Below are 17,015 nucleotides of genomic sequence, written 5' to 3'. Positions count from 1 at the left end.
GTTAGTAAATTCCCCGGAAGTATGCTAGTTCTGAACGTCACATGCTAATGTAAAAAGCTGTTTTTTGATATAAATATGAACTTGATTGAACAAAACATGCATGTATTGTATAACATAATGTCCTAGGTGTGTCATCTGATGAAGATCATCAAAGGTTAGTGCTGCATTTAGCTGTCTTCTGGGTTTTTGTGACATTATATGCTAGCTTGAAAAATGGGTGTCTGATTATTTCTGGCTGGGTACTCTGCTGACATAATCTAATGTTTTGCTTTCGCTGTAAAGCCTTTTTGAAATCGGACAGTGTGGTTAGATAAAGGAGAGTCTTGTCTTTAAAATGCTGTGAAATAGTCATATGTTTGAAAAATTGAAGTTTTTGTATTTTTGAGGAATTTGTAATTCGCGCCACGCCTATCATTGGATATTGGAGCAGGTGTTCCGCTAGCGGAACGTCTAGATGTAAGAGGTTAAAAAGAAGATGGAGAACAAGCTATGAAGGAAAAATACTGGAGTTTTGGTGCAGGTACAGCCACCTAGCATGAAAATAATATTGCGATATTGTCAAAACAATAAGATATATCATCAAAAATCCCGATATGTAGCTATGGATTTTTTTATTTATTTTTGCCCCATCACTACTAATTATTTTGACCTTTGTCATTTAGATGTTTAAGTGTTAGGCCTACTGTCATTTCAGAATATAGTTCCTGATTGGAGGTAAGCATAGTGTGTATTGGAGAGGCAAATCTGAACACCCCAGTCGTCATCACTACTAGAGGTCGACCGATTATGATTTTTCAACGCCGATACCGATTATTGGAGGACCAAAAAATGCCGATACTGTTTAATCGGCTGATTTATTTATTTGTAATAATGACAATTACAACAATACTGAATGAACACTTATTTGAACTTAATATAATAATATAATACATAAATGCTATCAATTTAGCCTCAAATAAATAATGAAACATGTTCAATTTGGTTTAAATAATGCAAAAACAAAGTGTTGGAGAAGAAAGTAAAAGTGCAATATGTGCCATGTAAAAAAGCTAACGTTTAAGTTCCTTGCTCAGAACATGAGAACATATGAAAGCTGGTGGTTCCTTTTAACATGAGTCTTCAATATTCCCAGGTAAGAAGTTTTAGGTTGTAGTTATTATAGGAATTATAGGACTATTTCTCTCTATACGATTTGTATTTCATATACCTTTGTCTATTGGATGTTCTTATAGGCACTTTAGTATTGCCAGTGTAACACTATAGCTTCCGTCCCTCTCCTCGCTCCTACCTGGGCTCGAACCAGGAACACATCGACAACAGCCACCCTCGAATATTATTGAGATATTGTCAAAACTATAAGATATATCATCAAAAATAATATCCCGATATGTAACTATGGATTGTTGTTCCCCATCCACTCCCAAGTCTCAGAGCGAGTGACATTTGAAACGCTATTAGCGCGCACCCCGCTAACTAGCTAGCCATTTCACATCGGTTACACCAGCCTAATCTCGGGGGTTGAAGTCATAAACAGCACAATGCTTGAAGAATTGCGAAGAGCTGCTGGCAAACGCACGAAGGTGCTGTTTGAATGAATGCTTACGAGCCTGCTGCTGTCTACCATCGCTCAGTCAGACTGCTCTATCAAATCATTTCGAAAACAAAACGTTTTTTTTCTTTCAGTGAAATACGGAACCGTTCCATATTTTATCTAACGGGTGGCATCCCTAAGTCTAAATATTCCTGTTACATTGCACAACCTTCAATGTTATGTCATAATTATGTACAATTCTGGCAAATTAATTACGGCCTTTGTTAGGAATAAATGGACTTCACACAGTTCGCAATGAGCCAGGCGGCCCAAACTGCTGTATATACCCTGACTTGCACGGAACGCAAGAGAAGTAACACAACGTCACATCCCTAGTTATAAGAAATTCACGTTAGCAGGCAATATTAACTAAATATGCAGGTTTAAAAATATATACTTGTGTATTGATTTTAAAGAAAGGCATTGATGTTTATGGTTAGGTACATTGGTGCAATGACAGTGCTTTTTTCACAAATGCACTTGTTAAATCATTACCCGTTTGTCGAAGTAGGCTGTGATTCGATGAGAAATTAACAGGCACCGCATCGATTATATGCAATGCAGGACAAGCTAGTTAACCTAGTAATATCATCAACCATGTGTAGTTAACTAGTGATTATGTTAAGATTGATAGTTTTTTCTAAGATAAGTTTAATGCTAGCTAGCAACTTACCTTGGCTTCTTGCTGCCCTCGCGAAACAGGTAGTCAGCCTGCCATGCAGGCGCCTCGTGGAGTGCAATGTAAGGCAGGTGGTTAGAGCGTTGGACTAGTAACAGGAAGGTTGCAAAAACGAATCCCCGAGGTGACAAGGTAAAAATCGCTCATTCTGCCCCTGAACAAGGCAGTTAACCCCCGTTCCTAGGCCGTCATTGTAAATAAGAACGTGTTTTTAATCTGATTTGCCTAGTTAAATCAAGGTGCAAAAATTTTGGACCAGAAATTCGGCAAATCGGTGTCCAAAAATACCGATTCTTATAAAAACGTATAATCGGAACGAATTAATCGGCCATTCCGATTAATCGGTCGACCTCTAATCACTACCACGATGCAGTTATTCTGTATGGCTGCTGTATTACTCATAACAAGGCTTTTCTGAGATCTGCAGGAGGAGAGCGGAGGCGAAGAGCAAAATGTCGCAGTCTCCGAGCGGAGGGGGATTTGTGTTTTCATTTTGATGAGTGACACTAGTAGCTATAAATTGAAGAGAATTCCCCAGTCACAGGAACTCTGACTGCAGTGGGATGACAGTCTGGCTGGCAGACAGACGACCTGTGGAATGAATGAATGGGTCGCCAGGCAGACACCGATCTCATTTCAGTCTGAGGGAAAGGGGGATTCCTAGTGAGTTGTCCAACTGAATGAATTCAACTGAAATGTGTCTTCTGCATTTAACCCAACCCCTCTGAATCAGAGAGGTACGGGGGGGGCTGCCATAATTGACATCCACGTCTTCGGCGGCCCGGGGAACAGCGGAGGGGGATTGGTTTGTGTGTCACTCTCTGTTTCTGTCTGAGCTGTAGCAGCAGAGCCCTGTGCTGGCTCTACCTGTCTGGCGTCAGAGAGAGCAGGAAGTGGTGGGAGGATGTCTGGATTCATCACACACAGGGATGTAAAGTAGCCCAGGTCTGTCCCTATGACATGACACTTACCAGATGCCTTGATCCAAAGCCACAGGGAGTGCAATTGCAATGATGTCTTGGGGGAGGAAATACAGTGTTTGTTGTTTGCACTAAGTGCTTTGTTGTTGTAAAATTCCAACGGACGTGGCAGTTTCACCATTAAGGATTTCAGCTTTAAAAGCACACGCATGCACACAAGGGAGTTATGACGATTGCTGTATTCAAACGGCACTGACTGCAAAGGACTGAGGGAGTGTTTACGCTGTCCTCGGCAGGGAGCAATTCCTTACAAACTGTTGTTCCTGACGGACTGTTGTTCCTGACGGACCGTTGTTGCTGCCGACGAACCGTTGTTGCTGCTGATGAACACACAACTCAGGAAAGGGGAAGTAGTACTATTGGATCTGGCTCTGTTGTTCCTGGTCATCTCTGTTTTTCTCTGCTTCTCTGCTTTAATCTCATCAAAACTCTCTTTCCTTTGGCTTTGAGTTTGGATGCTATTGCTGACGGCCTGGGCTTCAGGATACAGTCAATCAGTGAGCTTTGAGCTGCTCATTCAAACCACACCCCCTGCTCTCTCATGCTTTTCAGTCTCTGTGGGGTCACAGCCATCTGGCAACCACTGAAGTGTGTGTGTGTGTGTGTGTGTGTGTGTGTGTGTGTGTGTGTGTGTGTGTGTGTGTGTGTGTGTGTGTGTGTGTGTGTGTGTGTGTGTGTGTGTGTGTGTGTGTGTGTGTGTGTGTGTGTGTGTGTGTGTGAGAGCGACGTAAGCCTGTGTGAGAAGGTAGCCTAGCGGTTAGAGTGTTGGGCGAGTAACCGAAAGGTCACTATTTTGAATCCCTGAGCCGATAAGGTTAAAAATCAGCCGATATGCGCTGGACAATGGTGACCCAGCTCTCTGAGGGTGTCTCTGGGACTTGGGATATGCAACAACAAAAAAACAAAAAACATTTCCAATTCACACATTTGTACAGTGTGAAATAGGACTAGTATAAACACCCAGCAAATAATTATTTGATCAAAACCCATACTCACAAAGAGTCTCAGTTTTGGCTTTAGATCATACTGATTCTGATTATATGGAGCGTCCCGCTGGGACCATATGTAACAAGCTTCTCAGGGTTGGAATGCTGATCTACGATCAGGTCCCTCCTGTCCATGTAATGCTTTTCATTACGATATAAAAGTAAAACTGATGTTAAATCAGCACTCCCACTCTGAGAGGCTTGGTACATTTGGCCCCAGATCCTAATCCAAGATACTTTTTGAGTACGTTCTCAGGAAAGATGCACAGAATGTATTCTGAATGTTCATCCTCCAGGGTTCAGTATATAGACCTAGATAGGGGTTCAGTATATAGACCTAGATAGGGGTTCAGTATATAGACCTAGATAGGGGTTCAGTATATAGACCTAGATAGGGGTTCAGTATATAGACCTAGATAGGGGTTCAGTATATAGACCTAGATAGGGGTTCAGTATATAGACCTAGATAGGGGTTCAGTATATAGACCTAGATAGGGGTTCAGTATATAGACCTAGATAGTGGTGCAGTCTTGGGGGTGATTTGTTTCAGTAGAGCTGTTGAGCTGAACTTCCCGTAATATAATCAGCCTGGTAATCTGCTATGTCTGAGCCCTAGTGCAGTGGTTCTCAATCCTGGTCCTGGGGACCCAAAGGGGTGCACATTTTTGTTTTTGTCCTAGATATACACAGCTGATTTTAAATTAGGTGTGTAGTGCTAAGGCCAGGACCAGGACTGAGATCCACTGGCCTAGAGTCTAGAACCATCCTTCTCATGGTGATTGTGCGCTGGCCAGATCAACGGACAGTTGGTTAGTATTGGAATTTCAGCTGGTTGGTGGTTTGTTTTTTTGATTTTGTGTGTGTGTGTGTGTGTGTGTGTGTGTGTGTGTGTGTGTGTGTGTGTGTGTGTGTGTGTGTGTGTGTGTGTGTGTGTGTGTGTGTGTGTGTGTGTGTATGTGTGTATGTACAGTATCTGTGTGTGTATGTATGTGTGTAGAGTGTGTCTTATGCTGGCCAGGTTGAATCAAGGGAAAGACTGATAAGGAGAGGTGTTGGGTATTGGAAGCTGTAGCTGGTGTATTTTTCTTCTGATTACCATGGATGCTTTCAGTATTCGCTATGTTTCTGTCTGATGTAGGAGACATTTGTAGATCTCCATTTTTTAAAAACATTTTTTTAATTGTCTTTTTGTGTGTATGATTTTGAATGTTTCTCGATAGGTCTGCCAACTTGTTTCCAGGTGTATGCCACTCTCCTAGCCACTGCCTGGTTCTGAATCCTCTGATCTCCCTCTACCAGTCAACAACACACTGACTACAACTACAGCACATCCCGATCCAGTTGTTGTCCAGATGGTCTGTGATGATTAGGGGGCTTTTGGAAACCATCACACTGCCCAAATGCTCTGCAGCTGGGAGCTCTTGGTTGTTGGAACCACTGGGTTAGAAATGGGCAGGAAGGGCATGGAACAGGGAACTGTTTCCTCAGACAAATTCTTACAAATTCAGTCCCCCCCCCCCCCGCCCCTCCCTTCCCCCCTATATGCATATGGTGATCTCCTGAACACACAGGGAGGGTTGTACTTGAACTGGCATGCATTAATAAATGGACCCAGACATTCTGCATGTATGTACATATGTCATCTCTTAACAGGCTTCATGTCACTAGGACTAGTTCGCCTAACCAGCCGTCATTCTCCCATGCGGCTAGCCCTTTAACACTACATGGTACGTAGTACAGTGTTTCCCCTACGTGTTTTTTAGCTGCGGTGGCGGCTTGGGTTTTCCTGATGCACACTTCCAGGATTATAAGCTAGCTAGTTACCTTGGAGGTTTCTCGGACAATCTGATGTTGTAACTTGGCCTTTTTTTTAAAAAAGATTTTTGTGGCTGCTGCGATTTAGCAGCTCCAGTGTGCCGCTTCTAAATGAATGATAGGGGAAACACTGGTATTGCATCGCTGGTGTGTGACAAGCCATCCAGATAAGAATCTCCTTACATCAGAGCATAGCACGAGAGGCAAATAGCCCTACTCAACAAATAACCCTACTCAACAAATAACCCTACTCAACAAATAACCCTACTCAACAAATAACCCTACTCAACAAATAACCCTACTCAACAAATAACCCTACTCAACAAATATCCCTACTCAACAAATAACCCTACTCAACAAATATCCCTACTCAACAAATAACCCTACTCAACAAATAACTCTACTCAACAAATAGCCCTACTCAACAAATAGCCCTACTCAACAAATATCCCTACTCAACAAATAACCCTACTCAACAAATATCCCTACTCAACAAATAGCCCTACTCAACAAATAGCCCTACTCAACAAATAACCCTACTCAACAAATATCCCTACTCAACAAATATCCCTACTCAACAAATAACCCTACTCAACAAATAGCCCTACTCAACAAATAACCCTACTCAACAAATAACCCTACTCAACAAATAGCCCTACTCAACAAATAGCCCTACTCAACAAATAGCCCTACTCAACAAATAGCCCTACTCAACAAATAACCCTACTCAACAAATAGCTCTACTCAACAAATAACCCTACTCAACAAATAACCCTACTCAACAAATAGCCCTACTCAACAAATAGCCCTACTCAACAAATAACCCTACTCAACAAATAGCTCTACTCAACAAATAACCCTACTCAACAAATAGCCCTACTCAACAAATAGGTCTAACATCATCACCTAAAGTGCTTTGCAGCCCTGCAAGCTTCTTCCTCCCTGCATCTCTCTGCCTCTATGTGAATCACTTGCTTATCAATGCAGGTGGATGGCTGGCCACGGTGTCTTGAGAGAGTTCTGTAGCCACGTAAGAGAGGGCTACTTGAGGCCATCATATTCCCATAGGGGTCTGGTCAAAAGGAGGGCAGTATATAAGGAATGTAGTTTTTTTGTTGTTGTTGTGATGCAACCATTAGCAGCAATATAATCCTCCTTGCCCTGGGGTGACTCTCTCTCTCTCTCTGACTGACTCTGATGTGAGTTCATTACCACCACTACTGCAGTCCATACAAATAAGAGGGTCTTCTCACCAGGTGCAGAGACATTACATGACATTAGGCTGCATGAATCAGGCTGTGTCACACTGTCACTGTGATTGGGTATGTGTTTTTCTGCTGATAGATAATGGCAGTAATGGGCTAATGTAGTGAGCACATTTACCACTTAGCAGTGATGGTGCTGCTGTAGAAATGCTGTTCGGTCTCTGTGACCAGACAAAAAAACCAGACCCACCCAACCCCAGACAGGTATGTTGGTGAGTTGTATGGTTCCCAATTAGAGGCAGCTGGTAATCGTTGCCTCTAATTGGGGATCATATTTAGGAAGCCCTTTCTCCCACCTGCTTTGTGGAGATATTGTTTCAGTTTGTGCCTATGTGTGCGCTGTACTTCACGTTCGTTGGATGTTTTTGTCGTTTCACTGTGAATTAAAATGATGTGGAACTCAACTCACGCTGCGCCTTGGTCCGCTCTGTACGACGGTCGTGACAGTTCCAGATTCCACGATAGAAATGTAAAGGTCATTTGAGCCCATTAGGGCTGACCCCAATTAGTCGACTGGTTGATTGTTTGGTCGATACAGTGTGTAACGTTTACCGTGAATGCAGTGCAGTCTCCGCTAAAGCGGGAACGTTGTCCGAATAACTCATACTAGCATACTGTATATTTCAACTGTATATTATGTACTCACTGAAACACAGGGGCTCCTGACTGGCTGAGTGGGTGGAGTCGAGTGACGGTGGATTTTTCCAAATTCAACAGACATCCATCGCATTAATCAGCCTGATAACAGCTCATTTCCAATTTAGAATGAATTTCTCTAAACTTTGAATAGAATAGGAATGTAATGAATTCTAGGTCTATTCAGGCTGGTTATAGACTGACTGTCACATTCAACCTAATGAATTATAGACCTCCTCAGGCTGGTTATAGACTGACTGTCACATTCAACTTAATGAATTATAGACCTCCTCAGGCTGGTTATAGACTGACTGAGCTGTTTTTTCTCTGGTTAGTTAGCTCAGGGTGTGATATGGGTGGGCAGTCTGTTTTTTGTTTCTATGTTTTGTTCTTGTTTTTCTATTTCTAGGTTGAGTTTTGGATAAACTCCAATTAGAGGCAGCTGGTTCGTGTTGTCTCTAATTGGAGATCATATTTAAGTTGGGGTTTTGTGGGTAGTTGTTTTCCGTTTTGATGGAACTGTTGGCTGTCGTTTTGTTGTTTTTGTTCAAGTGTTATCATTAAAGTAAATATGAGCGCTCTACACGCCGCGCCTTGGTCCCCTTTATACGACCCTCATTACAAGCACTGATAATTGGGAACGATATCAGAATGACTGCTAAGGCTTGATCCAGAAATTAAATAATGCAATAGGTAGCCGAGCCTACAAATCTAAAACAAGCCATATGTTCAAATCAAAAGGCCTAATTAACATGACATCACAGCCACATCCTGAGTCCCCGGTGCCGACACATTCACAAATCAAAAGCTGGTTTAGTATTTCGTTTAAAAGCTCTGACGAAGGCCAAGAGAACAAACACTTTTTTTTCCAATGAGAAAGAAAACAGAAATCCACTTTGGGGTTTAAAAAAAAAAAATAGTTCTGTTTTCAAAAGATGTAGCTTACGATGCAATACTCGTGATCATTTTAAGGAGAACGAGCTTCATTATTCGGCATCTTCCTAGTTAAGTAGTCTAGTTTTGTTGTCTGGCTACTTGAAGAGAACTATGGCCTATCACTCGGAGCCCAACTATACCAATGCATTGTGGAAAATTAGTGCATCGGATTTTTACTAGACGAAGAGCCAAAATTAGTACCACATCCTGGCATTTAAACCATACATGATTTTCAAAAACTCACATACTATAAACATTCTATTTTCTCACACTGCGAATGCGTCATGCATGGTTGTGTTGTTGCCCCCCCCCCTATTCATTGATTTCGGTAGCTCATCCCCATGTCTAATTGATCAGCTGTTGTCAAAGCTAAAATGAGTATGACATCTGGGCATTTAAAGTATACTAGATTAAAAAAAAAAGAAAAGTCATATACTATTAAAGTTTAATTTGTCCGCATACTCAAATGGTTTACTATTTAGGACGCAAAGTATGGGTATTCGGACACAGGCAATCCTTTTACATTCTAATCACGCTGCAAAGCTGAACTTCTGCAATGCTGATTGAGTAGAGCCTGAAGCTAACATTTTATCACTGTGGAGCCACAGGAGAGGAGTGCTTTCGTGGTTATAGTTGTAAATCAAAGGGATGAAATACTGTAGAACTTAAATAAATGAATGCTGGATAGAAAAATGTTGAAAACTGCCTTTGCACAACCAAACTTCCAGAAGTAATTGAGGCACTCTCATGCAGTGGAAACATTTTAAAATCCTTTATTGTTTACAGCTTATGCATAGCAAGAATAAAAATAAAAAACTCACTGTCTTTTTTTTTCCACTGCTACTGATTCTATTCTAGTCCCAGCTCTGTTTGTGCTGTCTTGCCAACTCCTATGCTTGTTGTCATTGGCCATAGAAGTTGGCAAGACCACACAAACAGATAGACAGACGAGTGCTTAATTCTATGCTGTGTTAGAAAACGAATGAATACCAAGAGCCTCAACACCTGTGGGGATTGATATTGTTCTGAAATTGTCTGGCATGTTGTCTAATGGTACTAACTAATAAAAGTGGCATTTCAAACAGCTCCCCAGAGTTCCCTCCGTCTGTTTCCGAGGTCAGCTGACTCACTTGCGACAGATAGACAGTCAGTAGTGGCACTCAGTCTTGCCCAGAACCCTCATGACATGCTTGAGTTGGATGGAAAGAGCAGTCAGCGTCTCAGAGCACAGGGAGAACTCGGATGCCTTGCCCATCACATGCAGAGTTCCATAGATAGCGTCTCTGGCTCAGTGGGCTGGAGTCTTTACGTCCACCATATTAGCTACACAAATCTGTTGCTGGCCCGTGGCAATGAAGTTTATCAAAACACCCTTTCTCTGTGAGAGAGGATGGGTGGGTGAGAGTAGGGAGTAAAAGAGAGAGAGGGTGGGTAGAGTTGAGAGAGAGAGAGGGTGAGAGTAGGGGTGGAAGAGAGAGAGAGAGAGAGAGAGAGAGAGGGTGGGTAGGTGAAAGTAGGAATGAGAGTGAGAGAGAGAGAAAAGGGGTCGGAGAGAGGGGTGGGTGGGGTAGAAGAGAGAGGGGGTGGGTGGGTGAGAGTAGGGATAGAGGAGGGGGGTGGGTGAGAGTAGGGATAGAGGAGGGGGGTGGGTGAGAGTAAGGATAGAGGAGGGGGGTGGGTGAGAGTAGGGTTAGAAGGGGGGGTTGGGGGGATGGGGGGTGAGAGTAGGGGTAGAAGAGAGGGGGTGGTGGGGGGTGAGAGTAGGGGTAGAAGAGGGGGGTGAGACTAGGGTTAGAAGGGGGGTGGGGGTGAGAGTAGGGGTAGAAGAGAGGGGGGTGGTGTGGGGGTGAGAGTAGGGGTAGAAGGGGGGGTGAGAGTAGGGTTAGAAGGAGGGGTGGGGGGGTGAGCGTAGGGGTAGAAGAGAGGGGGGGTAGGGGGGTTGGGGGGTGAGCGTAGGGGTAGAAGAGAGGGGGGGGCAGTGTGGGTGACCTGACAGTGAGGGGTATTAAAACTACTACATCTCTTCCTCTGGGATCCATCACAGTAATCAGAGCCTCGGTCATCCCTGGTCTGTCCTCCTCTCACTGTCGCTGAAACACGGCACAGTTTTAAATTCAGGGTGCCGTTTTAACAGCGGGTTAAATAAAGCTTTCTCACCATGGTGCTGATATTCACAGAATGGTGTGCTGCTCTTCACAGAATGGTGTGCTGCTCTTCACAGAATGGTGTGCTGCCCTTCACAGAATGGTGTGCTGCCCTTCACAGAATGGTGTGCTGCCCTTCACAGAATGGTGTGCTGCCCTTCACAGAATGGTGTGCTGATATTCACAGAATGGTGTGCTGCTCTTCACAGAATGGTGTGCTGCTATTCACAGAATGGTGTGCTGCCCTTCACAGAATGGTGTGCTGCCCTTCACAGAATGGTGTGCTGCCCTTCACAGAATGGTGTGCTGCTCTTCACAGAATGGTGTGCTGCCCTTCACAGAATGGTGTGCTGCTCTTCACAGAATGGTGTGCTGCCCTTCACAGAATGGTGTGCTGCTCTTCACAGAATGGTGTGCTGCCCTTCACAGAATGGTGTGCTGCCCTTCACAGAATGGTGTGCTGATATTCACAGAATGGTGTGCTGCTCTTCACAGAATGGTGTGCTGCTATTCACAGAATGGTGTGCTGCCCTTCACAGAATGGTGTGCTGCCCTTCACAGAATGGTGTGCTGCCCTTCACAGAATGGTGTGCTGCTCTTCACAGAATGGTGTGCTGCCCTTCACAGAATGGTGTGCTGCCCTTCACAGAATGGTGTGCTGCCCTTCACAGAATGGTGTGCTGCCCTTCACAGAATGGTGTGCTGACTCGACTGCAGTGTTGTTATGCGAGTCTATTGTACTGCATAGCAGATGTGTTCATGTTTCTGCACTCGTCTCGTGGGTTTGTCTATTTAAATGGTAACTGAACCTCAAGGTTAAGCTGGGTTATTTACAAGCATTGCACTTGGGGCATTGTGGTTGCTTTTTCTTTCAAGGCCCTTTGCTGGTAGTTTTAGTGAATTCACCCTCTGCTTAGACTATTTGACTCTTCTGCCTGGTACTGGCAACTGACCTATAATCAGAGTGATAGTGGGGTTGGCCTGGATTTTAACCTAATGACTCTGCTTCACTATAACTTCCAACGGGACACTTCAGTTGGATCCAGGGGGCTACTGTGGACTGGTTGTTTATTTAGGGGAGACTCACAAGCCCTCAGTGAGGGGAATGCAGAGAGGGAGAAAGAGAGGAAGGAAGGAGCAACTTGACTGGAAGAGTTTTGAGCTGTTGACCGTTGCCACTGGGGAAACTCGCCTATAGGCCTAATCGGTGTATATATAATGGCCCTCAGTGTAGATGCAGACCTCTCTTGAGTTGTTGTCGCTGGGCTGTGAGCAGTGGCCTCTGGGCTGTGAGCAGTGGCCTCTGGGCTATGAACAATGGCCTCTGGGCTGTGAGCAGTGGCCTCTGGGCTGTGAGCAGTGGCCTCTGGGCTGTGAGCAGTGGCCTCTGGGCTGTGAGCAGTGGCCTCTGGGCTGTGAGCAGTGGCCTCTGGGCTGTGGGCTGTGAGCAGTGGCCTCTGGGCTGTGAACAGTGGGCTCTGGGCTGTGAGCAGTGGCCTCTGGGCTGTGAACAGTCGTCGCTGGGCTCTGGGCAACATTTGTTTCCATTCTTTGTTTATGGAAGTGGTACTCAAGGCAGTGTCATTAGTCATTCATTGAGTCATTAACTGACAGTGTCAATGTGTACACAAGAAGTAACACTCCCTGGTCTGCTGTATATGTGTAACACTCCCCACTCCCTAACACTCCCCATTCCTTGAGTGTCTGGCTAAAACTAGGACTGAGCTGACCTGGCACTCTACGATAGTATATAGGCTTTATGTAGTGAGGCTGTCAGAATGTTCTGGAAATATATACACAATCCTGTATATCATTGATTGTTCATACAACACTATCAATGTCATCTGCAATAAAGGCCTCTTCTTCAGAGTGCATTCTTTACACAGTTAGGAACTGGATCTCTTGTCTGTTTAGCATTAAGGATTAGCCTAACTATAGTAATGTAGTGAGCCACAGCTGTTCACTCTGCCTTAAATATCCCCACAGCCCTGAGGAGGAACTCTATAGTCTTAACGGGGGAAACGGTGGAAAGGACACACATAAACACACACATCATGCAGACTCAGACGGTAACACACAGAGTAGGAGAGGAGTGTGTATTAAGGAACCTCAAGATACAGTATTCTCACCCATACTTATGTGCCGATACCGTATGTATTGTGATTCTCACGATCCTATATGTATTGCGATTCGATAATGTGACTTTTATTGCGTTTCGATGTTCCAAACACATTGCTCACCATATGTCTGCTGCAGAGGGACCAGACAGAGCCATGAGAAAACAACGAGTTTTGATCAGTCATGGAAATAAATGTGCTGAAAACAGAATGTCTCCCTATTTAAAAAGAAGATGGAGAACAAGCTATGAAGGAAAAATACTGGAGTTTTGGTGCAGGTACAGCCACCTAGCATGAAAATATTATTGAGATATTGTCAAAATGATACGATATATAGTGTGTATCGTGTAACCTTTAGTATAATAGTGGTGTGAGCATCTCTTCCACTTAATCCAGTCACTAGGCAGCAGCTGCAGCAGTGGTGCACCACCACTGTGTGTGTACTGTGTGTGTACTGTGTGTGTGTGTACTGTGTGTGTGTGTACTGTGTGTGTGTGTACTGTGTGTGTGCTGTTTATGCGTTTTTGTTTTAATTATGTAAGCCTCTGGGATGACGGCACACCTGAATAACTGGAACTTTTAAACAGCTTAAATGATTTGGGGAAAGTCGCTCTATTTGCTGTTGGCCCACAATCCCCTGTAAATCACACTCTCTGTCTCTTATAAAGCTCTGAAAACCAATGATTTCGAGACGCATTAGGCCTAGATATTGACGGGTTTTAAATATGTCTAGGCCAAGTCTTCGTGCACATGGCTGTGGGGTTTGATATCATCTGTAGATATTATACTGTGTTCTGTTTCACTAGTAATATAGCCTATACAAGAAGAGTTGACTCTTTTCTGGGGTCTTTAAAGATTACATCATAATCTTTATTTAAATCCTGGATTAGAAAAGAGGGATTGGGATGGGGATGTATCATTGTAGTGGTTTTCTATACATTAGTTCATTAGTGATGGGAGACAAATCGTTACGGTCACATATCAGGATGGATATTATTTTGGACTATATTGTTTTGACAATATCTCAATAATATTTTCATGCTAGGTGGCTGTACCTGCACCAAAACTCCAGTATTTTTCCTTCATAGCTTGTTCTCCATCTTCTTTTTAAATAGGGAGCCATTCTGTTTTCAGCACATTTATTTCCATGACTGATCAAAACTCGTTGTTTTCTCATGGCTCTGTCTGGTCCCTCTGCAGCAGACATATGGTGAGCAATGTGTTTGGAACATCGAATCGCAATAAAAATCACAGTATCGAATCACAATACATATAGGATCGTGAGAATCACAATACTTATTTTTATTTTATTTCACCTTTATTTAACCAGGTAGGCAAGTTGAGAACAAGTTCTCATTTACAATTGCGACCTGGCCAAGATAAAGCAAAGCAGTTTGACACATACAACAACACAGAGTTACACATGGAGTAAAACAAACATACAGTCAATAATACAGTAGAAAAATAAGTCTATAAACAATGTGAGCAAATGAGGTGAGATAAGGGAGGTAAAGGCAAAAAGGCCATGGTGGCAAAGTAAATGCAATATAGCAATTAAAACACTGGAATGGTAGATTTGTAGTGGAAGAAAGTGCAAAGTAGAAATAGAAATAATGGGGTGCAAATGAGCAAAATAAATAAATAAATACAGTAGAGGAAGAGTTAGTTGTTTGGGCTAAATTATAGATGGGCTATGTACAGGTGCAGTGATCTGTGAGCTGCTCTGACAGCTGGTGCATAAAGCTAGTGAGGGAGATAAATGTTTCCAGTTTCAGAGATTTTTGTAGTTCGTTCCAGTCATTGGCAGCAGAGAAGTGGAAGGAGAGACGGCTGAAGGAGGAATTGGTTTGGGGGTGACCAGAGAGTTATATAGAATCGTGAGAATCACAATACATATAGACTCGTGAGAATCACAATACATATAGACTCCTGAGAATCACAATACATATAGACTCCTGAGAATCACAATACATATAGACTCCTGAGAATCACAATACATATAGAGTCCTGAGAATCACAATACATATAGAATCGTGAGAATCGCAGTACAAATCGTAAAGGAACCTAAGTATCGTGAGAATATATCGTGAGGTCCCTGGCCATAATTGAAGTCAGTATTATCCATATTGTCATGGTTGTAACCTACTACTTTACCTCTCTGTAATACCATGCGTTACAAAGCTTGTTGTTGAATCGGTTACAAATAGTTGTGTATTTAAGTCTGCATGTGTTTGCCTCCTGGCTCTTTGCCTCCATCCACAGAGACTCAATAACAGTATGATTTATTTGCTATTCATCTTTCAGTGTCTCCTTTCAATGAAATGTTCACAATTCAGCGGGGAAGCCACTTACAGAATAGTGTCTGTTTGTGTGTGTGTGTGTGTCACACCATTACTTTAAACCAGGGATCATCAACTAGATTCAGCTGCGGGACGGTTTCTTTTTAAACATTTTCTCGAGCGGATGGTCGGGGGGCTGGAACCGGCAGGGCCGGCAGGTAACCTAGTGGTTAAGAACTGTGGGGCCTGTAACTGAAAAGTCACTAGTTTGAATCCCCGTGCCAGTTAGGTGAAAAATATGTAAACTAAATGTCCTTTCACTGTCAACTGGGTTTATTTTCAGGAAAACTTAACATGTGTAAATATTTGTATGAACGTAACAAGATTCAACAACTGAGACATAAACTGAACAAGTTCCACAGACATGTGACAAACAGAAATGGAATAATGTGTCCCTGAACAAAGGGGGGAGGGTCAAAATCAAAAGTAACAGTCAGTATCTGGTGTGGCCACCAGCTGCATTAAGTACTGCAGTGCAGTTCCTCCTCATGGACTGCAGCAGATTTGCCAGTTCTTGCTGTGCGATGTTACCCCACTCTTCCACCAAGGCACCTGCAAGTTCCTGGACATTTCTGGGGGAAATGGCCCTAGCCCTCACCCTCCTATCCAACAGGTCCCAGACGTGGGATTGAGATCCGGGCTCTTCGCTGGCCATGGCAGAACACTGACGTTCCTCTCTTGCAGGAAATCACGCACAGAACGAGCAGTATGGCTGGTGGCATTGTCATGCTGGAGGGTCATGTCAGGATGAGCCTGCAGGAGGGTACCACATGAGGGAGGAGGATGTCTTCCCTGTAACACACAGCGTTGAGATTGCCTGCAATGACAACAAGCTCAGTCCGATGATGCTGTGACACACCGCCTCAGACCATGACGGAACCTCCACCTCCAAATCGATCCCGCTCCAGAGTACAGGCCTCGGTGTAACACTTATTCCTTCAACGATAAACGCGAATCCGACCATCACCCCTGGTGAGACAAAACCGCGACTCGTCAGTGAAGAGCACTTTTTGCCAATCCTGTCTGGTCCAGCGACGGTGGGTTTGTGCCCATAGGCAACGTTGTTGCTGGTGATGTCTGGTGAGGACCTGCCTTACAACAGGTCTACAAGCCCTTAGTCCAGCCTCTCTCAGCCTATTGCGGACAGTCTGAGCACTGATGGAGGGATTGTGAGTTCCTGGTGTAACTCGGGCAGTTGTTGTTGCCATCCTGTACCTGTCCCGCAGGTGTGATGTTCGGATGTACCGATCCTGTGCAGGTGTTGTTACACGTGGTCTGCCACTGCGAGGATGATCAGCTGTCCGTCCTGTCTCCCTGTAGCGCTGTCTTAGGCGTCTCACGTACTGGCCACATCTGCAGTCCTCATGCCTCCTTGCAGCATGCCTAAGGCACGTTCACGCAGATGAGCAGGGACCCTGGGCATCATTCTTTTGGTGTTTTTCAGTCAGTAGAAAGGCCTCTTTAGTGTCCTAAGTTTTCATAACTGTGACCTTAATTGCCTACCGTCTGTAAGCTGTTAGTGTCTTA

General features: G+C 43.9%; 1 protein-coding gene across 19 annotated transcripts in view; it reads left to right on the top strand.

Annotated features, from left to right (window-relative positions):
• The window catches only part of LOC106561741 (pleckstrin homology domain-containing family A member 5), a 248,718-nt gene that overhangs the window by 12,503 nt on the left and 219,200 nt on the right, over positions 1–17,015 (top strand). Inside the window, exon 4 of one of the 19 annotated variants that reach the window (XM_045688523.1) lies at positions 5,457–6,394. The exons of the other annotated variants lie outside the window; for them this stretch is intronic. Coding sequence (XP_045544479.1) covers positions 5,457–5,550 — 94 coding nt within the window. The 3' untranslated portion in view covers positions 5,551–6,394. Of the gene's footprint in view, positions 1–5,456; positions 6,395–17,015 lie in introns of those variants that run through there. 19 annotated transcript variants of the gene reach the window in all.

Source organism: Salmo salar, chromosome ssa10 (genome assembly GCF_905237065.1).
Source record: "Salmo salar chromosome ssa10, Ssal_v3.1, whole genome shotgun sequence".
In the NCBI taxonomy this organism is placed as follows: domain Eukaryota; kingdom Metazoa; phylum Chordata; class Actinopteri; order Salmoniformes; family Salmonidae; genus Salmo; species Salmo salar.
The sequence above is the reverse complement of the archived record's forward strand: the minus strand, read 5'-3'. Positions and strand labels throughout refer to the sequence as shown.